General features: G+C 47.4%; 1 protein-coding gene across 4 annotated transcripts in view; it reads left to right on the forward strand.

Moving 5' to 3' along the window:
• Vgll4 (vestigial like family member 4) overlaps positions 1-22,649 on the forward strand; it is a 114,219-nt gene that overhangs the window by 33,232 nt on the left and 58,338 nt on the right. The window contains exon 1 of one of the 4 annotated variants that reach the window (XM_075983127.1): positions 18,753-19,277. The exons of the other annotated variants lie outside the window; for them this stretch is intronic. Coding sequence (XP_075839242.1) covers positions 19,196-19,277 — 82 coding nt within the window. The 5' untranslated portion in view covers positions 18,753-19,195. Of the gene's footprint in view, positions 1-18,752; positions 19,278-22,649 lie in introns of those variants that run through there. 4 annotated transcript variants of the gene reach the window in all.

Consider the following 22,649-nt stretch of genomic DNA (forward strand, 5'->3'; position numbering starts at 1 on the left):
CTGAATGGTACTTTCATCATGGAGTCAGTTGTGCTAGGGTCTACTAATGTCTGGGGCCCTGTTACACTTATTGCCTTTAATTCAAATCCACACTTTTACACCCTCTCCTGCCAGCAGGTGGGTCCCACCGAGCATGTGGGAAAAGGGTGTAGGAAATTGACAGGGAAGCTTCACTCGTGTCCAAAATAAGTGAGTGTTGGTGGTATCACCTGTATATAACACAGATCAAAAACATGTCTAGGGTATGGATGGTCACACATTTCACGGTGCGTCCTTGGTTAAGTCACATTAAGCCATGTTCACACGCATATGTTCTGAAGGGGCCTCTGCAACTCAGGTGAGCTAGATCCTCCTTCAGAGCTGGAGACTTTGGAGGTGGTATCGTGTTACACTGGGGGGAGCTGAATGTAACTTGCCTATTTTTTAAAAATGTTTGTTTGTTTGTTTATTATGTATACAATATTCTGTCTGTGTGTATGTCTGCAGGCCAGAAGAGGGCACCAGACCTCATTACAGATGGATGTGAGCCACCATGTGGTTGCTGGGAATTGAACTCAGAACCTTTGGAAGACCAGGCAATGCTCTTAACCACTGAGCCATCTCTCCAGCCCTGTAACTTGTCTATTTGACATGTAAAGAAACTACTTGTGGGTACTGTGTCTTCCACCCACTTTAATGGCTATTTGGAAGCTGTGGCAGGAGGATGACTTGAAATCAGACTTTTAAGGCAGCCTGGGTAATATAACACGTATCTTTCACTTAACTATGGGAAGAGGGTAGGTTGGGAAGGATGGAGAGATAAAGGAAATGAGGTCTGTGGCAGGCTGGGGTGGGGTGGGGTGGGGAGGGATAGGGTGGGTCCCATCTGTGACAGGACCTTGTCTGGGAGGTGTAGGGTCCTGGGTCCACAGAACCAAACAAACAACATGGAAGTTTACGTGCTGAAGTATGGTTCTGTTTGACTTTGCACAGTCCCATCAGAATTGATACGGGTGGGAGAATATCCTAGAATCAGCACCCAAGAATAAAAACATGTACGTTGATACCATTTCCTATGCATGCCCACAGTACGCCGCTCTCAGCTTTAAGCTCTTGAAGTAGATTTGTATTCCCAGATAATCACCTTCTTATGAATAACACATGTCGCCGGGTGCACGCCTTTAATCCCAGCACTCGAGTCAGTGAGTGCTGGGAGGCAGAGTTAGACGGATCTCTGTGAGTTCGAGGTCAGCCTGGTCTAGAAGAGCTAGTTCCAGGACAGGAACCAAAAGCCACGGAGAAACCCTGTCTCGAAAAATTCCCCCAAAAGACCCAAAACACATGTCCAAGGAATTAGACATTTCCTAGAATCATAATTATACCTGCTAAGGATATTTTCTGCCACTTAAAGGATTGCTGGGCGGCTGTGGTGCACAACCTCAATCCCAGCACTTGTGAGGCAGAGGCAGGCGGATCTCTGTGTTCGAGGACAGATAGGGCTACACAGAGAAACCCTGTCTTAAAAACAAAGAAAGAAAGGAAGAAAAAGAGAAGAATGTCAGACTTGGGAGGAAGATGAGATGTTTTCCCAAAGGCAACATCTGTGAGCTCCAAGTTAGAAACCATCTGGTCACATGACTGCTTATCCCAAGCACTGGTGCCAGAGTGAATGGTGGTTGGTCCTGCCCTTGAGGTGTTCCGCCCAGAAAGGAGGAGGCATAGACGCGAGTCAGTGTGACTGAGCAGGAGCCCAGAGTGAGGGGTGTTTTGGCTTGAAAGGAGGAGGTACAGACGCGAGTCAGTGTGACTGAGCAGGAGCCCAGAGTGAGGGGTGTTTTGGCTTGAAAGGAGGAGGCACAGACGCGAGTCAGTGTGACTGAGCAGGAGCCCAGAGTGAGGGGTGTTTTGGCTTGCTGGACTGAGCAGACAGCAGAGGTTGAAAGTGGCTTCCTGGAAGATGAGTTGGATTTTCTTTTTTTCAAGGAGAGAAACTGTTGAAGGAGAGAGGAGGGCCTGCTTTGTTCTGGCCACCCGACTAGTTTACACCCGAAATAACCACACATAAATTATATTAATTAAATCACTGCCTGGCCCATTATCTCTAGCCTCTTATTGGCTCTCACATCTTGCTTTAACCCATTTCTAATAATCTGTATATCACCATGAGGTCATGGCTTGCTGGGAAAGATTCAGCATGTCTGACCTGACGTCTCCATGGCGGCTCTCTGACTCTGCTTTCTTCCTCCCAGAATTCAGTTCTGTCTTCTCCGCCTTCCTAAGTTCTGCCCTATCAGGTCAAGCAGTTTCTTTATTAATTAACCAATGAAAGCAACACACAAACAAAAGGACCTCCTACACCAAGAAACAGCCTTGAAGTGAGAAATGTATGGGTGGGCAGGTGTTTGGGCGTTACGGGTAGCCACCATACCACAGTGGCTCAGTCCAGCGGCAGTCCTGAAAGGTTATTAATGAAGCAGAAAGATCCTAGTCACCTAGTGAGCTAATTCTTCACTTCTGTGCCTGTGGTGATGCTGGTTTAAAAAAGACTGACCATGCTGACAGTGTGTGGATCACACATGGACTAACGGGCAGCAAAGGATATTTGATGATGGTGATGAAGGACTGTTGTTGGATTATGTGTTTATTGTACTTTTTATGGTCAGAGTTTGCTCTTACCTACTGGGGGCTGATTGGGAGCTTTGAGGGCTTGAGTATCATCCCTGGGATACTCACATGGTGGAAGAAAGAACTGACTCCTGCAAGTTGATCTCTGATCTTCACACATGAGTTCAAGCCCAGGAATTTAAGGCTAGTATAGAAAATACACACATACACACACACGCACATGCACACACCTCTCTCAAAAAAATTTTTTTGGTGGGGAGCTTACTATATATATCTCTGGATGGATGTATCTCTGGATTCACTGTGTAGGTCAGGCTGACCTTGAACTTACAGATATTCTCCTGTCTGCATTTTTAGTGATTTGAAAATTACACTGGGGTAGTTTGATTTCTTCCCTTCCCTTCCCTTCCCTTCCCTTCCCTTCCCTTCCCTTCCCTTCCCTTCCCTTCCCTTCCCTTCCCTCCCCTCCCCTCCCCTCCCCTCCCCTCCCCTCCCCTCCCCTCCCCTCCCCTCCCCTTTCCTTCTTGCTTTCTCTCTTAATCTTGAAGAAATGTGTTGTTTAAAGATAGGAAATTGAGGCCAGACATCAATAGACACTTTTAATCCCAGTACTTGGGAGGTAGAGGCAGGTAGATCTTTCTGAGTTTGAGGCCAGCCTGCTGGTACATAATGAGTTCCAGGATAGTCAGGGCTACATAGTGAGACCCTGTCTCACCCCCTCCAAAATAAAACCCCAAAAGCCCAACCCTGGTGTGGGAAGTCCTTTTATTGGTTAATAAAGAAGCTACTTTTGACCAATGGCTTAACACAATACATCCAGATTGGAAGAGAGAGAGAGAGAGAAAGAGAGAGAGAGAGAGAGAGAGAGGAAGGAGGTGGAGGTGGAGTCACAGAGATGCCATGTAGTCCCGCCAGAGACAGATGCGAATGGAACCATGCCAGTAAACCACAGCCATGTGGTGATACACAGATTAATAGAAATGGGTTAAATTAATATGTAAGAGCTAGCCAATAAGAAGCTAGAGCTAATAGGCCAAACAGTGATTTAATTAATATAGTTTCTGAGTGATTATTTCTGGTCTAGGCAGCCGGGAACAAACAAGTAGCCTCCTACAAACAACCCTCCCCCAAACCAACAACAATAATAGCAAACAATAAAACAAACAAAAACCAAAAGATAGGAGATCGATACTACGAGAACACAGGTCAGAATAGTTCTGTTTGCAGGGAACCTCTGTTCTGGAATCAAACGCTGGGCTAAATGGTGGTGAGCTTTAGAGTTCATTTTCCTTCTCTGGCTTCCATGCTGGGTCTCCTGTTGTCTCACATTCGTCCATGGTGTTTCCTATTCTGTTCCATTTGTTTCTGTGGCACCGGGGATGAAACCCAGGGCAACATGCTGCCAGGCCGTGTTGTGCCGCTGAGCCACAGCCTAGTCCGGTAGGAGGATCATTGTGTGCTGCATCTGCGCACAGAAGTTATATAAAGGCAATCAAAATGACCCTGCCTGCTTTTGCAGCCTCATGGGGAAGATAAAACAAACAGATAAGAGGTAGGGAGGATTTTGTCGCAGGCAGCACACGCTGTCACTTTCTACCTTTAAGCAGATTGAGTGACGCACTCTGAAGATAAGCATGTGATAGTGTTATGCAAGTCAGAGAGATAGGATCAGGAAACTTGCCTGCCCTTTGTTGTTACCGAAAGGGGTACTGGCTGTGACTTCTATCCCCCAGCCATGTACCCCTGGCTGCAGAAGGTCTGAGTGGGTTGGAGATGCACTCCGTTTCAGTATACAGCGGTGGTCCAGAGAGAGTCTGTCTAGGGATGCACCTGTGTGCACCTGTCAGGGGGATGGTTGCTATTGGGTATATTCCCTACCCCTTTTGTAATTTCTGAAGGTGGTACAGCAGAAGTTTATAGACTTTCCTACCCTCTTTTCAGTGTGAATAGCAGTGATGCTCAAGTGTGCATTTAAAAGTTTTGTTAACCCATGGCACTGGAGAGATGGCTGCTCGGTAGTTAAGAGCCCGTACTGCTCTTGCAGAGGACCTAGGTTCAGTTCCCAGCACCCACGTGGATGTTCACAACTGCCTTTAACGCCAGTTTCAGAGGATCGACACCCTCTTCTGGCCTCCCCAGCACTGTATACATGTGGTGCACATACATATGTTTAGGCAAACACTCATACATGTAAAATATAAATTAGTTGAAGTTTTTCATTGCTGTTGTTATCAGGTCCAGTCGCGCATATCGCTAATCTGCTGCGTCTGCCTTTGCACATTTCCCAGACCTGGCTGCTTTTCCTGCCCCTATGACTGGCACTCTTATGATTGCAGCAGCTTCCCGGACATCCCCGTGGCTTCTGACCCTGTGCCCTTTCACTCACAGATCCCTTAGAAATGTCAATCAGATTGTGTGGCCCCTGCTCTGAACACTTCCTGTAGCTGCCCATCCCACACAGAGGTAAGGCCCGAAGGTTTTAGGTGGCCTCTGAGCCAAGCTGGCTTCTCTGCTGTTCAGATGGGCATCTTCCCCAGGACCTTGGCACCTTTGCAGTTACCCCTTTCACAGCCCAGAAACTTCTGCCCTTACAAATCCTGTGGCTTTATGTGCAGATGTTTTCATGTCTTCCCTTGGACACACTTTCTTAGAGTGGCCTTCCTTGTCTCCCACTCTGTCCCTACCACTGGCTTAATCATGGTTTTCCACTTTATTTTTTATTTATCCTTTGCGTCCTACATACACTAGGATGTGTTACAGCCCTGGGATTAGAGATTCCTGCTTCTGATACTATCGAGTCCATGTTTTCTAGAACAGATCCTGGAATATAGTAAGCAGTCAGGAACTTGTGTGTAGAAGAGAGAGACACTGTCTTCCATCCTTCCTGCAAGGGCTTAGATTTGGGGACAATGAGTCGATTGTCCTTTTGGGTAAGACATTTATCAGAAGAATAATTGACACCATGTGCCGACAGACAGAAAGCAACATCGTAGAGGCTCTGAGGAGACTTCAGGTCCATTGGACAGAGGTGATGATCCTTTCTTGGAGGTCCCAGAGGAAGGGGGAAGTTTCAAATAGTCAGGCTGTCTCGGATTCCTGAGTGGCAGCAATTCCTGGGAATGGATGTGCTGCTCTGAAGGCGGGGACGCACATGTAGTTAATGTGTATCTGTCATTTTTGGGGGATGTAAGAATGGTACCGATCATCCTCCTGGAATCCAATCAGCTATAGAGAGGCTGCTGCAGGTGGGTGTAACCCAAGCAACATCTAGTCTGGGATTCTGATACTTCTGACAGTTAATGATGATTGACAGCCATGCCCACAGGAATGGGACCTGGTTAGCTACTTAGTGTCTTCTTCCTCTAGCTGCTCGGCTGGTGTTCTGTCCACTCAGCACTTTCTGGCCTCTGGGTGTGGGCTGGAGGCAGGTGCCTGATGGCATGAACTGCAGGGTGGGGCTGGAGCAGGGGTGAGTGGTGTTGGGATTTGAACACCGGCTTTTAGAGCAGATAGGGATGTGGGGATTTCTTTAACTTTGGCGAGCAATTTGGTTTTGTAAGAAATGTCATTTATGAAAAAAAGGCCACCAAGAGGCCCTTAAAGAAGATCTCTGAGCCGGGCGATGGTGGCGCACGCCTTTAATCCCAGCACTCGGGAGGCAGAGGCAGGCGGATCTCTGTGAGTTCGAGACCAGCCTGGTCTACAGAGCTAGTTCCAGAACAGGCTCCAAAGCCACAGAGAAACTTTGTCTCGAAAAACCAAAAAAAAAAAAAAAAAAAAAAAAAAAAAAAAAAAAAAAAAAGAAGATCTCTGGTTGTTCTTGCAGAGAACACGTAAAAAGATGGAGGACAGAGAGACTGCTGAGCTGTGGGGAAGAAGTGGAGAAGCATGTTTTTAACTGCAATATAGCTGTTTCATTGGAGTTAAGATCTGCTTTTCTTTATGAGAGCTCTTACGTGCATCTAGTGGGGAAAGTGCATGCCACTGCAATGGCAGAGGCCAGAGGACAGTTTTCAGGAGCCCTTTCTCTGTGTCCACCTTACTGAGTTAGGGTCTCTGGCTTCTGCTCCCTAGCTGTGTGTTCCAGACTCATGAGCTTTCGACCAGTTCCCCTGTCTCCGGCTCCCCATCTTTCCACAGGAGTGCTGGGTTGCAGGTGCGTGTTCCTGCACGCCACTTTTTACAGGAGTCTATGGAATTACACTCTGTCCTCTAGCTTGCACTCCAGGTGTGTTTTTACCCATAGAGCCTTTTCTCCAGCTCCACAGCCAAACCTTTAAATGTGTGCACTTACTCATGTGCTGTGGTTCGCCCTGTTCAGATGGTGAGTGCCTCCTAGTACACAGAATGCCGTGGCCTGGTGTGGTGACGCACGCCTGTGATCCCAGCGCTTGGGAGGAAGATGAGTTCAGGGCCAGCCTGTGCTGTGGAGACTATCAGGACAAAATATAAGTCTGAAAACCACAAACCAACACAAGGAACACTGTCATGAATTTTCACATAGTATTTCTGTGGTAGTTTGGTTTCTCTTGCTTCTGATGCCAGGGTCTCATGCAACCCAAGTTGACCTCAAAATTACTCTGAAGCCTTGGATGCCCTTGAACTCTTGGTCCTCCTACCTCCTCCACTTCCCCCATGTACACAAGGTGGGCTTTCTCCCTTCCTTGCCTTCCAGTGTGTGTTTGTAGCCCTTGTGTCCTGCACTCAGATACAAGCCTGTCTAGAACTCAAGCTTTGGATTTTTTCTGTCCAGACCCCATTAGCTTCTAGGCCAGTGAAGTGGAAGTTTTTCCTCTTTGCAGTGCTCAGCTGAAATCTCTGTGTTGAGCTAGAGTTCCGTCCCGTATGGAGGCATTGTCTCTGTCCATGGGTCCTGATTCTGTGATGTCTTGCTTGCAATGCATGGTGCCACCAGAATCAGCATACTACAGTACTTGAAAACACAAAAATTTTCTGTGCATTGGGGTTGGCACATTCCAGATTGACATGTGCACCTTGGTCCTGTACAGGGTGAATTTGTGACCAAGGCATGCCCAACAGGGTCAGGTGTGCCTGCTAGGATCTTGCTGGGGCGGGGGTGGGGGGGACACTTGTCTACCTTCTTCTATCTCGTAGAATAAAGGCGAGGTGTTTGTCTGAAAACTTCTGGCTTTTTAGGATATTTCCATGTATATAACAGGCTGTTGCACATTTCTTAGGTGTCCACTGGCCACCTTGTTCAACATTAACCAAACGTGCATTTACGCGGGGGAATCTGAGGGCACGAGCTCTCTCTTTGATGAAGAGTCCTGGGCTACACGCCAGGCCAATAAAGTGAAAGATCCAGAATGAATTCCTGTGTTCTCACTCTCGGCCTTCCTGGTGTATTAAACTGGCAGCTAGTTTTTGTTTTTCTTTTTGTTTTAATTAGTCATGATCCTGAAATGCAGCAGTGATCTGCCGAGGTGCTGGAAGGGTGCTCCTGGCTCAGTGATTGGAGGGAAGTGGCTGCTGTGTGTGTCGGCTTTCCCTGGGAGGACCCTGCAGTAGCCTCTCCTTGGTGTTTCCAAAGCCAAGGCTTTGATGGCAGCTGTTCTAAGTTTGGCGGCTTGGTTACTACTTTGGGGAGGGGATGCCCCTGAGCCTGCCCACACAGGCTGAGTTTTCTCTCCTCTCCTACACTGGGATTTACTGAGAGAACGGAAGAGTGAGTGAGGGGAGCATTTGCTTGGCTGCAGTGTGAATTGGAGGCACTGGACTTGGAGTCCTCGTTTTCTGGGGCAGTAGGCACTGTGACGTGGTTTATATAGGTGCCTTGCAGCTGCAAGTCTGCGTTTCAGACCGAGTGGATGGTAGAGCCATTCACAAGTTATGGGATCTTCCCTGAAACTTGAGTGAGTGAATTCTGTTATGGTCCCTAGTCCCCCAGGCTGGCCTCTTCCAGACCTGCATACAACCAGCCAGCTACTGATCTCAGGTAACTGTGACTCACCCACTGTGGTCCCCAGAGGAACACAGAAATGGGGTTAACTGTAAATTCTTGTTGCAGAGCTAACTTACCAGGAGAATGAGAAGCAGCCTTCTGTGTCTGTTGTGATCAGTGATCTCTTGCCCAGTGTCTCTGTTTTTTTCTCTGTCTTTCTTGCCTCGTAGAAGGCAGAGCACTAACTTAACGTGTCCCTGTAGTGAGAAGAAGGCGGCAGTCACCAGTGTTATATGAGCCAGTGTTCGTGTGGGAGTGGATGGGGTAAGGGGCTCATGAGAAAGTGGGGTCCCCAGAACTCTGGGGTTTTAGGTGTAGCTAGGGTGGTGGAAGGGAACCTGCTTTTCCATACTACAGTCAGCAGAGGAGGGGAGTCTGGGCCAAGAAGGGAGTGATTTGCCTTTTGTGGGAAGTGTAACCCTCCACTGATGCAGTCTACTTAAGTGTCAGATGTGTGGTCCATGTGAATTTTGAATATTTTGAGCTTTTCAGATCAATAATCTTAAAATTTTCTGAGCAATCCACCTGAGAGCTGAGGGCCGGTGCCAGTGGAGTCTTAGAGATCCACCCAAGTGTTAAGAGAGCCGTTAAATGGGCAGTGGCAATGACCTTTGTTCCCGCTCTTTTTTTATGGCTGGTTCTGTTTGCCGTTCTTTGCGGTTGGGGCCAGAACTGGCCTGTCACCCTAACAGACTTGGCATCTCTTACAGAGCATGAAAAAAACCATTGGGTGGGAAGAATGACAGCAAGAACTCCGGGTTTGAATTCTTTGGTTTGATCCTGGACAGTCGCTTCATGATGTGGAGGTGGGGTCCAACTGTGCTCATTTGCACTTCCGGAAGTCAAGAGCTGTGCAGTTACGTGATGGAGACCAAGCAGCCGATGGGGGTCAGAGCTGGGTTGTGAACCCAACCCTTTCTGACTGTCTAGGCTCTTTTACCAGGAAACCACTGTGCACTTCTATAGAAAAGCAGGCTAGGGGTCCTGTTTTCTGCCTGCAATGTCCTTTTCACCGTCCTCTTGATCTCACTGCAGGAGCATAGTCTGTTTGTCCTCCTGGGCCCAGCCTTCTAATCTACACCCTCTTTGCTTGTTCTAGACTGAGTCTGCTTCCCTCACCAGGGCTGTGGCTCCTTGTGACTGGGGCTGTGGCAGCATGGGCTGGTGTTTCTTTTCAAAACCCGGTGAGAACCTCGGGCTTACGGAGTATGGTTCTGTGGTGGAGTGCTCTCTCTAGACCCTGTCCTCCTCCATCTCCAGCGCTGGTGGTGGCATGGGGTCACAGGGGACCTAGTGCATTCCCAAAACTGTCTCATGTCACTGTGAAGTGATTCTAGACTTGTGGCTGGCTACGAGGTCACTGGTAAGAGCTTGCTCCTCTGTGCGAGGGAGATTGAGTTAACTTTTCAGACCCCTATGTGAGATCTGGTTTGAAGTCCTCCACTTCTTGGGAAATTGACACTCTGTTCTCACTGCAGGCCTTGGAAACATGGAAATCCAGGAGCCGACAGAGTGGATGCTCTGGCTGCTCTGCCCTGTACACAGGAGGACCTCATTATCCCCCAACATCCCTGTTGTGCTCATTGCCATTGCTATGGTATTGAATGATTCTGGAACTTTGTATGGCATGTGTACCTTATCTGTCTGCTGTATCCTCTGTGAGGTCTGTTTTATTCTCCCCTTCTTTACACATTATGAATGGACCCAAGGGAAGGCTTTTTAATGGCAAAAATAAGCCATGGGATCATGTGTCTGCTTTGGCCATCTCTGCTCTCCAACTGCTCAGAGCATCAGGAGCGGTGGGATGTAGAATAGCAGCTGCCCCTTTCCAGTGTCCCTGACTCAGTCAGAAACATGCAGTTACCTCTGGGGCCTGGGTGCCTTGCCTGCTTTCCTCTGTGCCCAGCCAAATTTACAGGTCCTTTCCCCAGTTCTTTTTCTCTCAGCAAATATTTGTTGACACCTAGTGGTGCCAGATGTTAGGTGCTGGGGAAGGCAGTGCTGTGAAGAGACAATGGCTTCCACTCAATGCAGCCAGAGAAGACTGGAAATTCTCCACCAGCAGCTAGTGTGAACAGCCTCTGGGAGGGACCTCCCTCTGAGGATGGGGCAACAGGAAAGGCTGCTGAGCCCTGTTCCCAGCTTTCTGATGAAGAGAGCTAGGAAGCCAACCAAAGAAGACAGGTTGATGGTGTGTGCCTGTGTACCCTTCCCTGTAAAGGAAAGGAATACTGAAGGCTTAAGTATGACCAGGGAGGATGTGGTGTTGAGTCTTAGGTTGGCTCACAGTGTCCCCTAGCTGTACTGAGGAGTACCGCACCAGTAAGGCTGGGCCTGCAGCCTGGGCCTCCCGCTAGGAGAAGCAGTTTTAACTGTCTGTGGTGCACACTTGTAAGTTCTAACTTCATCTTTCTGCTTCCCTCACCAGAGAAGCCCTGGTGTGCCCTGAGGGAAGTAGGGACTAGACTGTGCATGACTTGGAAAACTAGCTGCTTCCAATGCATGGGAAAACCACCTCCCCTTGCTTTGTGTTTTTAGAAAGAGGGTTTCAGTATAACCCAGTCTAGGCTAAAGCCCATGCTCTTTCTGCTTCAGGCTCTTATGTGCTGGAATGACAGTTGTGGATTACAACACCCTGCTCAAAAAGCTGTGACTTCTATTACACTTATTTTGTGAACATGTGCATGGTACAAGGTCAGAGCACAGTTTGCTGGAGTTGGTTCTGTCTCTCCACCATTTGGGGTTCCATGGACCAAACTCAGGTTGTCAGGCTTGTCACTGAGGTGCCTCCCTGGCCGTCTTGTGGATGGAATTTTGGTGTTTGGTTAATCTCCACGTAAACACAGCATCAGTAGAAACACTGGAGGGATGTCTCTAGGGTGGCAATGGCAAATCTGTCTTGGAAAACCTGGGCTGTTTGCTTTGTGAAGAAGACTTAAACCCTACTGGTCATTATTTGGCTTAATGATATTTCCAGCAGAAGTTCTTAGTTCTACTTTACAGTACTGGGTACAGTTGACAGCGTTGAAGGATGATAACGGGAGCTGGAGAGATGGCTCAGTGGTTAAGGGTGCTTATTGCTTTTGCAGGGGAGCTTGGTTTCGTTCCCAGCACCCACATGGCAGCTCACAACTGTCTGTAACTTTAGTTCCAAGGGATCTCATGCCTTCTTCTGGCCTCTGAGGGCACAAAAGACCAGATCTGACCTTGCTCCTGACAATGCTGTTTGAGAAGATTAAAATAGGAGTCGGGTGGAAATGTGACTTGGGGTGCTTCCTTCGTGTGGGTGAATCTCTGCTTGCAAAGACACTTATACTATGTCATATGTCCTCATGCAAAGAAAAATGCCTTTTGCCTTATGTCCCTCAGCTTAGGAGAGGTGACAGCTCTGGGATAGTGGGCAGTAGACCCTTGACTTACATCAAACAGTTGTCCTTAGTCTAAGGAGGAAAACTCAGGAAATGGTTTGTTTAGATTTTAGCACTAGTATAATTACAATTTTGGCTAGATAATTCTCTATGTGTGTGTGTGGGCTCCCCAGTGCATTATGGGTAGCCTGTAGTACCCCAGTCTTAATCTTACTGCACCTCCAGTTAATACCCAGGCAGGGCCAAAGGGGGCGCTGTTAAATTAGCAGGCATGTTTTTCCGAGTTGTAGGTGGGACCTTGACTGAGGAAAGCTACTCTGAAGTGATGTCTGAGCCACGTGGTTGGTTAAAGGCTCATGGGTCTCACATCAGCTCTGGCAGTGAGCACCTTCAAGTGCTGACCCTCTGAGAACTGTCTCTTCTCATCTTTGCTTCAGAAATTTGCTCTGATCAATCTTGCAGGATATACCTGTGGTATTTACGGTTTGTTGCAGTGTGACTATCAGTTTCATGCTTTTCCAGTGAATGATCATTTCAGGAAACCTAAATGTTGTCTTGTCAGGGTTACTATTGCTGTGATGAAGCACCATGACCAAGCAGCTTGGGGGGAGGAAAGGGTTTATTTGGCTTACACTTTCAAAGCACTGTTTATTATCGAAGGAAGTCAGGACAGGAACCTGGAGGCAGGAGCTGATGCAGAGGCCATGGAGGGGTGCTGCTCACTGACTTTCTCCCCTGGGCTTGCTCAGCCGTCTTTCTAATAGAACCCAAGACCACCAGCCCAGCGATGGCTCCACTTACAATGGGCTGGAACCTCCTGCATCAATCAGTAATTTGAAAAACACTCTATAGACTTGCCTACAGCCCAGTCCTACAGAGGCGTTTTCTCAATCGGGGTTCCCTTCTCTCAGACTTCAACTTGTGTCAAGGTGTTATAAAATCAGCCAGCACACTTGTGGAAACAAAACCCATAGTCGTCATGTTTTGTTGCTCTCAGCATTGGGCATGGAAAGCAGCGGCTGAAACACTTGGGCATGGTGCTTTGCTAGACACACACTCTTTCTGGGGTGATAATTCATCCCTTTCCTATAGCGACAGTTCATTGTGGTGGTGGTGGTGGTGGTGGAGGAGGAGGAGGAGGAGGAGGGGGGTGGTAGGGGTGGCGGATGGAGATAGTCGGGGTGGGGGGTGTTTAACTGGAACTCACAACTGTCTTCCCTGGTCGGAGAGTCACAAGTGCTAGGTTGTAGGTACTAGCCCCACCACATTTGGCTTTTTCTAATTATTTTAAACACAAGGAGGCTGGAGAGATGGCCCAGTGGTGAAGAGCTGTGGATTTCTTTTGCAAAGGCCTGGCCTCTGGTTTCCGACACCCACATGGTAGCTCACAACCTTTGTAGCTCCAGTTCTGGTGGGCTGGTGTCTTTTTTTTTTTTTTTTTTTTTTGCCTCCATGAGTATTGCATGGGTATGCACATGATGCAGATATGCATGCAGACAAAACACCCATACAGGTAAGATAAAAATAAGGTTAAACAACAAAAAAATTGAGCTACCATTCTGAATACATGCTCTCTCTAGGTTCACTTATGCCTGGAGTTCATCTTAAAGCCAGTTTCCTGTCAGTGTGTGTGATACCAGTGGAACTGGTTCTCCATAGTATTTTTGTTTTAATTTGAAAAATAGTTTTAATTTTGTTTTTAATTTAATAAAGGTGAAACTGTTTGCTAAGAAGCATTTTCTGTGGTGTTTGAGAGATCTAGTGAGCACACTGGGGACCTCGCTTTTCTGAATTGCCAGTGAGATTTAAAATTGGCCCCTAGAGGGAGATGTTGTATTGAAAATCTACATCTTATTTGAAGATCTGTTTTATGTTGTTTTTTTCTAAATTACACGAAATGTGTATTAAGCCCCCTCAACAGTGTACAAAATGATCCTATGTTACTTAAAAGAAGTTGAGTGTATTTGAACTTACAACTGGTACCATTTTGGAGGGAACAAAATTTAAGATATAGGTTGATAATATACTTTGAAAAGATTTTGATGAGATATTTACAACGTGTCAGTTTGATCAGTTCCACATTGAAGAAGTAACATGACATTAGAGGTATTTTCTCAGAAGGAAGTGTGATAGAGAGGACTTAGTAGATAATTCAGATTTACCTTCTTGGTACTTGAACCATTTGAAATCACCCTCTCCCCTGTGGTTCAAGTAAAAGTAGAAGGAGGGGCTGCAGAGCTGTCACCTGACAGTCAGTCTCTGTCTCCCCTCCCCCCCCCACACTCTTTCCCCTCTATTTGGATAACTTGTTTATCCATCTCATACAATAGGTCTTCATCAACTTGTCTAAAGACCTACTGTGTGCAGATTGGACTTTATTGGGTGAGAGCTATATAAAACTCCTCAATCTTGCGTTAGAGCTAAGTGCAGGATTGATCTCAAGTACAGTGGCCTGGACAGCTTAGCCCCTTTGGTAATGGTTCTTTGAGGAGAGCTTCCAGCAGGTCTTTGGCTGTGCATCCTAAGTGGCCTTCAACAAGCTGGTCTCCCATGCTTTCTTTCCCTTAGACATCAGTGCAAGGCTTTAACTTAGAACTCTGTGCGGCACTGTGACTGTGGCTGACATGATGAGGTCCTAGTCCCATTTTGAGCACTGCAAAACCAGCTAACCCTCCCTCCCCACACCCCCAGGTTTGTTCTCACAAGGGTAATATCCTGATTAAGATAGGTCAAGGGTACCCTTGCCAGCGCAGTGTCTTGGATGGTACCGTCCTCTGCCGAGGAGTGCCTCTCTCCACAGTGGGTCTGATCATTCTGGAGATGCCTGTAAGCCTGAGTTCTCAACACATCCAACTATTGAGCTGATGCCAGAAACTAGCTCATTTATTTCATTTACTAAAGTCTTGGATATTTTTAAAAATTCACTTATCAGGTTCAGCTGATTTTAATTGCTGTAAAAGGTGAGGGGAACCACCTTTAGAAAGAACATTGTTTAATACCTAGCCACTGTAAAATCCCAGAGAAAACAGTTGACTTTATTGGAGGTGGGGACCTGATAGCTCAGTAGGGTTGTGTGTGTTTCCAGAGTCTTCAGGGAGATTACTGTCAGACTTGAGATACTTTGTTTCTTTCTCTGAGTGGCTCCTGAAGAAACATTTGATTCTAGTAAGTATCTGGAGAGTGCTGTCAGACCCCCTGGCTTTTCCTGATGTAGTCTAACTCAGTAGTCAGCTCCTGGCAGCTAGAGTGAGTTAGTGGTTAGCCTGGACTTGTTTCTGTCATGATCATGCCATCTCTATCCTACCAGGAGGCTGAGCCATAACCAACATGCACAGATTACCTCTTGTGTGCTGTGGGGAGATTTATACCAACAGCGGGGGCTTGGTTTTCATCTTTCCACAGGTTGTCTGCTTTGGGCATCTGATACCAACTGATGCAAGGATGGGACACAATTAGTGAATAGCAAGAACACACGCATGCATGCCCCCCCCCCACATACAAACCATATAGTCATTCATGTCTGCAGTTCTGAATGTTTAAAATTCCCTCTCAACTTTGCCTTTTAGGACAGATGCTTCAATCTTGGTCCTTGAAGATAATTAAATGCTTAGACCTCTACTGTCTTTAGTTATTCAATCAAAAGATTTACCAACCACATATCGCCACCCTTGCAGTTAAGGGTGGTGGCACATGGTATGGTATTGGCATCAGCAATGATGAAACAGGAAGATCAAGAGTTCAAGCCAACTTTAACTATAAAGTGAAACCCTGTCTTAAAACAAAAACAAGATATATTGGGGCTGAGGAGATGGCACAATGAATGCCATCTCTAGAGCTCCTGTTTCCTCCTGCCTTATAGCCCCTCTCCACGCACCCCTCTCCACGTAGGCATATCTCTTTCTGCCTCCACCTCCCTAGTGCTGGAGTTAAAGGTGTGTGCCACCACTGCCTGGCCTCTATGGCTAACTCTGGGCTAACTCTGACCTTCAATCTCCAGGCAAGCTTTATTTGTTAGGGCACAAAGTATCACCGTACCTCAAGGCTTCTTTCCCACACAGCTCCTCTCATGCGGTTGTCTGTATCTTCTCTGTATAGAATTTGGTGTGATGGTGCCTGTTTGGTTCCCCTGTCAGAGAAGGGTGACTGCTGCATGTTCTAATGTGTGGTGTCTCCTTTATCTGCCCCAGAGCTAGCGTTCAGCCTGCGGTCTCCCTGTGTGCTTGGCATTGTTTTCATCTGTATCCCTAGCCCTGGTGAGAAGGTTCCTTCTGTTATTATCTTTAGGGTGGTTCAAACTTACAAGACCCCACACTCCTACCCTGCCACCCCCAGTCCTTCGCTGCCTTTTTTGTTTGTTTGTTTTGGATTTTATTGTTGCTGTTTTGTTTCACTGTGTAGACTTAGCTGTCTTGACACTTGTCCTATAAACCAGGCTGGCATCGAACTCACAGAGATGCGCCTGCCTCTGCCTCCTGTGTGGCGGGATTAAAGATGTACGCCAGCTCCTAATTGCCCTTGACAGTCCCTCCTGCTGATGCTTGTGCTCAGCCTGTGAGCGGTTAGTCTGAGTTTGAGAATGGGCGTGTTTGGCACTGGGTGTTTTCGGTGGAGGTATTGATGGGACCTGAACTACAGTCAGAACCTGCAGGGTGGGATGCAGACACCACCATGCAGCATGCCTGTGAAAGAGGGAGAGGCTGCCATCCAGTTAGTTGCTTTAAAGTTTATTTATTACGTCTTGTGTGAGTGTGCACAGGTGTGTTGCTGCATATGTGTAGAGATCAGGAGACAACTTTTGGGAGTTAGCTCTCTCAGGAATTAAACTTAGGCGGTCAGTCTGCATGGCACATGCTAACTCCCCGAGTCGTTGTGCTGCTCCAGTAGAGGGTTTTATTTTGATTTTAAATTTTATTATTTTATATTTGTGTATCATAGTGCACGTGTCTGTGCAGGTGCACATGTGGTCTATTTGCTCTCGCTGCCCTGGAATCCACTTTGTAGAGACTAGGCTAACCTCAAACTCACAGCGATTTGCCTGCCTCTGGGCTGCTACCATGCCTGTCTTCAGCCTGGCGTTTTATACAACCAGGACCCACCTGCTCGGTGTTTATGGGCGTGCCCATGCCATGGTGTGTGGATAGGTCAGAGGCCAACTTTTGGGGAGTTGGTTCTTTCCTTTCACCGTGTAGGCTCCTGGGATTGAGTCTGGTGTTCCCTTGCCTGAGAACCACGGTTTTTAATGTCGTTGGGTCATGGAAGGGGGGACATTGCTCATTTCCCTGTATCTGTATTATTTCAGTCATGTCCTTAATTGTTTTTAAAAAGTTCTTCATTCTATGAGCCGGGCGGTGGTGGCACAAGCCTTTAATCCCAGCACTCGGGAGGCAGAGGCAGGCGGATCTCTGAGTTCGAGACCAGCCTGGTCTACAAGAGCTAGTTCCAGGACAGGCTCCAAAACCACAGAGAAACCCTGTCTTGAAAAACCAAAAAAAAAAAAAAAAAAAAAAAAAAAAAAAATCTGTTAAAAAGTTCTTCATTCTAAAGTACGTGAATGTGGTGATGTCTTTTTTTGGAGGTGGATGAATCTTAATCTGTAGCCCAGGTAGGCCTGGGAGCTCATGGTTGTTCCCCTGCCTCAGTCTGTGACATGCTGGAATTATCAGCTTGCATCACGGTGCCAGTCTGAGGTGGAGTCCCTTAAGACTGGTTCTTTTCCCTTTTCAGCTGAAGCTCAATGACACTCTGTATTGGAGTTTCTTGGAACATTTTGGAAGTTTCCATGATTGGTCACAACCTTCCAGATGAGTTTGGAGAGCAACTGGGCTTTAAAAAAAAATATTATTTTTTTTTAGCTGGGCAGTGGTATCATATGCTTTTAATCCCAGAGTTTGGGAGGCAGAGGCAGGTGGATCTCTGTGAGTTCGAGGTCAGCCCTTGGTCAACAGAGGGAGTTTCAGGACAGCCAAGGCTACGCAGAGAAACCCTGACTTCGCCATCAAAAGAGAAATATTTTTTATTTTATGTGTATGGATTTTTTTCTTCATGTTTATGTGTGCATTGTGCGCATGTAGTGCTCATGGAGGCCAGAAGAAGGCATTAGATCCCTTGTGAGTGCTGGGTACTGAACTTGGGTTCTCTGCCAAAGCCCTCAGTGCTCTTAGCCACCCAGCCACCTCTCCAGATAGTGTCCCCAACCTACCCCAGGCGTGTGTGTGTGTGTGTGTGTGTGTGTGTGTGTGTGTGTGTGTGTGTGGTGGAGGTGGAGGTTGGGTCTGTAGTCTACTCAGTCTTGGGGCCTCAGTTTCCTCCTTTGTGGAAAGATTTATCTCTAGGCCTGTCTGTGCAGCCACAGGGCTTGGGAAGGAAGTTGTATGTACATTGACTTGAAAGTATAAACACTCACTATGTCCCTGGACATAATAAAACCATCTTACAAAGAAACAAAGAAACCTTGTACCCAGCAGAGCACACCCCAGTGGAAGCCCAGGGTTCTCAGCCCCTGGAATGAAGTCACCCGAAAGTTAAATTCCATGTAGTTTGCTTCCACGGCAGATTTTTTTAACTTTATGCTTAGCCTACCCCCAACCCCGAAACAAAACAAAACACTCTAAAACTTGCTGGGTTTTCTTCCACGGCCTCTGGCAGCCTTTGGCTCCGGAGAGGAAAGACTCCTCGCCCCCCTGCGCCTCGCTGTCCCCTCCTCTTTCTGCTTCCTGCTAACTCTGCATGCGCCCAGAGCCTGATCCTGTGCCGAGGCTCCAGTGAGCATGCTCGGCCCCCACCTCCCCAAGCAGAGGAAGCTGGTTTACATACGAGTCATACCAAGCATAGCCAGCATGTCAGCGCAGTCAGCTTGCAGCGGGCTGTGAGGGAGAGTGCCTTTGTCCTAAGAAATGTGCTTTGTGTTTTTTTTTTTACTGCTTTCTTTTTAAACCCTCAAGACAAGCTTTGGAAGACTGCTGAAGTGATTTTTTTTTTTTTTTTAAAGCCGAGTAGAGGACGAAATAGAGACACTGCCTTCCAGTAAGCCCTGGACGGGTTTTGTTTGAGTCTGATTTTTTTTTTGTGTGTGTGTGTGTGATCTTTTTTTAAAACAAAAACAAAAACTTTTATATACTTTGTTTGACTCTTGTGAGGCTGGGCCTCTATTTTACTGAAGTTTTAGGAGAGCCTGGAGCTACTCAGCTAAGACTGAATTTTGAAACTTTCTCTTCGGGAGTGAAAGCAAAGAACTGCCTTTCTTTGCTAGCCGGACAGATAAATGCTGTTTATGAAGATGGACCTGTTGAACTACCAGTACCTGGACAAGATGAACAACAACATCGGGGTTCTGTGCTACGAAGGTAGATGTTATAGGATGGACTTCTTGTTTGTATCTGTAGCGGCCACTCCTCCTCGGTGGGGGGATTCTGATCGGCTGGCTTCGGAACATTTTCTTGTCTTTCTTGGGATGGTGGAGTGCCTAGACAAAGTGGTGCACCATTTCAGGACAGTTTCTTGGTGTCTGGCAGGAGGGTGGCAGCAGGGAGGACGGGAGGGGACATATTGTTGTAAGTTTGCTTCCAACTTACTGACAAGATCTGACAAGATTGTTACACTTTAAATTCTTTTCTCTTTTGATTTTGTTGCCATTTTACGGAGGGGAGGAACTTATAAGAACAAGGGGAAGTTAAGCATGTGGGTGTTAGAGAAGAGGGAGGGACTCAGACGTATTTTTAGATGTAGCACCGTGTACAGTGTTCTGTGTGTACTCTTGTTCTGGATTTTGTGTGGTGGAGAAACAACAACAAAAAGCCACAATGAGTTTTTGTTTTCCGGGACCATTGTCTCAGACATTTAGTTAGTTTTTTTCTGTGGATTTTGTGGGGCTGGCAAGGCCTGGTGTCAGGGAGCCCAGGCCGGCTCTTTGTCTGCCGCCCCATTTCCTGTGACAGTGAGACGGGCTGCCTCCAGCCCCGGTCCCGGGTGATTACACAACCCAGCTGCCAGAAGGCTAAAGAAAGTGGAAAATGCTCCCATCCCGAGGCTCTTGTGGTTCATCACCTCCCCTTCCCCTGGACACTCCCCGGAGTAGAGCAAAAGAGAAAACCCCAATTCCATCTTTTGGAATTTTTACCTACGTGCCATTTGAGTCCAGGGTAATGGCCTGGTTGAGCCTGGGGATTGGTAGGGCAGGGAGTGAGCTGGGACTGCCAGGGAGTCTTTCCTGGTAAAAGCGTGCCGAGTCCAGGCACATCTTCCTGCTGGGGGCACTGGACTCTGGGTTTTCTCCTAGACTAGACTAAGTGGGTTGTTTGCTTTTTCCTGGGCAGAAGTTAAAGTGGGGAGTTGTGCTGTGTTTTTGTGTAGAAGTTTCAGATCTGTTTCTTAAAGCGGTTGAAAACATACCCTTTCAAGCTTGTTTTAAAATTAATTATGGATAATAATCTCAGATTTAAAGTTTTTTTTTTTTGGTTGTTGTTGCTGTTTTGTTTTTTAAATAAGATACCACTTTACTTTGACAAGTTCCCTTTACATGTACGGAATATGTTGGCCTCTAAACTCCTTCATCTCAAAGGCCCGATTCTCAGAAGCAGTTTCTGGTGGGATTCATGTACTGTCTTTTTTTTTTTTAAATTAAAAAAAAAACCCTGCACCCCAACAAAAGATGAAAATTTTTAATGTGGTCTCTTTGTCAACAAGTAATCTGATAGTTAAAAACCAAGCGGGGAGCGAGGAACACTGAAGCTGCCAGGACGCTGGGACCAGGTTTGTTCCTGTGTCTGGGGAGGAAGTTCAGCAGCTCCTCCAGGTGGGCGTGCGGTTCCGTGGAAAGCACATAAGCCAGCAGTTAGCTGTGTTGTTTCCTTCACTGTTTGGAAGAAGAGACTTTGATTTTGAGAGCCAAGTGGATGTGTGGGATCATAGGCTATCGTCTGTTTAGTTTAAACATCTGCTCCCGTTTTCCTTATTATGAAAGGTAATATTATTCTAACACCAAAATAAATACACAGGAAATGAAGAAAAGCACAGCAAAACCAGAGTGGCGTTTGGAGCCAGTTGTTTACGTCCTCTGGTTTCCTCACTGTAAACACCACACACATCTGGTCTCGACTGCCAGGGCCGTGTGGAGGGATGGGTATAAATTAGACGTGGGAGTCTCTCCTGTAAGAAAGCAGAACAGAACTGGGCCTGGTGGCACTCACCTTTAATCCCAGCATGAGAAGGCAGAGGCTGGTGGATCTCCGTGAGTCTGAGGCCGGTCTGCTTTACTTAGTCCCAGGGCAGCTAGGGCTACATAGTGAGACCCTGTCTGAAACAAGCAAACAGAAAATTGGTACAGTTTAAAGGAAGTGTGCTGAGATAGTTTGCATTGAACAGACCGGCCCTCCAGAGTGCCAGGGCCGTTATGAGGATCATGAGTGGATGGGGTAGGTAGTATTTGATCTGTTCTTGCCTTTAACCAGGGGCAGACTCAGTGTTTGCTGGCTTTAGAAGTGAAGGTGTAGGTGGGGGAGCTTTGCTTGCCCAGGTTGCTTCTACCACAGCCTCGGCTGTGTCGGGTGAACTGTGTCCTCACCCTCTTCCTCCTCTCAGCAGCTTCCACACAGGGACCCTTGGGTCTTACTTTTGAATCTACTCCAGTTTGTCTTCCTTCCTTGGGGTCTTGGGCTGGAACCCACATTATCTTCCGCTAAGTCCACCTTCTCCCACCGAGCCTCACTATAGCCCAAACCTGTGTGGTAACTGCATCCTTGTACTACCCTCATGGTCACCTCCAAGGAGGACTAAGAGGCCGGTGCAGGTTCTGGAGAGCAGAGTGGTTGAGACAGAACATCTGTCTAACCTGTGAGAACCAGTTTCTGCACTAATGACTTAGTAAAATCGCTTGTGTTAGTGAACAAGCCCAGAAGCATCGTGGCCTCTTATCACCATGCACAACTGCTAACCACTCCATCCTGCTATTCTTCTGGCTGGGCCCATTGTGTCTAAAGAGGGTCAGTTTTGCCTCTGTCTCCATAATAAAGGCGTAGGTTGTAGGTCAACCGCAGCCAGCCCTCTTACTGTTCTTTTGAATTCCTGTTCATCCCACTGGATGGTCACAAGCCTCATGAAGATGTGGCCCCAAGGAGTACTCAGGGCCCTCTGAGGCTCCAGGTCATGCTTTATGTCAAAGCCCAACTCACAACAGAAGTCTGCAGGCTTTCCCCGGCGGCTCTGCGGCCGCTGCTGTGCAATGCAGTCTTTAATTATGGACTGTTGTTTTCTCTAATTAACTCATCACCACAGAGCCAACCAGGCTCTTAGACATCATCTAATACCTTCGTCTTGATCTAGGCCCAGAGTTTCTCTTTGTTCGGGCGGATTTGGGGGTTTGTTGCAAGACTGAGGTGAGGTTGGAGCCCATCTCAGTGGGCCCCTGGGCCTCTTCTCTAACGAAGGTTACTGTCCCCTCTCTGTTTACATCCTCAGGACTGGGCCTGCTGGGGTGGGGGAGGGGTGGCTCATATCCCAGCTCGCAGGCTTTGTCCTGATGCTAGCTGCAGGTGACTAGCCTTCTAGAACTTTCTCTCTGGCCACTATAGAATGTGGGATGGGATTGGAGAAGGAGAAGGTGGTGGCGGCCCTGGCTAGAGGTGAGCTCCCCAGAGGGAGCCTTCCATGAAGCAGCGGGAGAGTGGGAGTGTTCAGGATGGCTGGCAGCCACGCTTACATAATCACTCAGTTCTGAAAAG

The sequence above is a fragment of the Microtus pennsylvanicus genome, chromosome 8 (genome assembly GCF_037038515.1).
Source record: "Microtus pennsylvanicus isolate mMicPen1 chromosome 8, mMicPen1.hap1, whole genome shotgun sequence".
NCBI lineage: Eukaryota > Metazoa > Chordata > Mammalia > Rodentia > Cricetidae > Microtus > Microtus pennsylvanicus.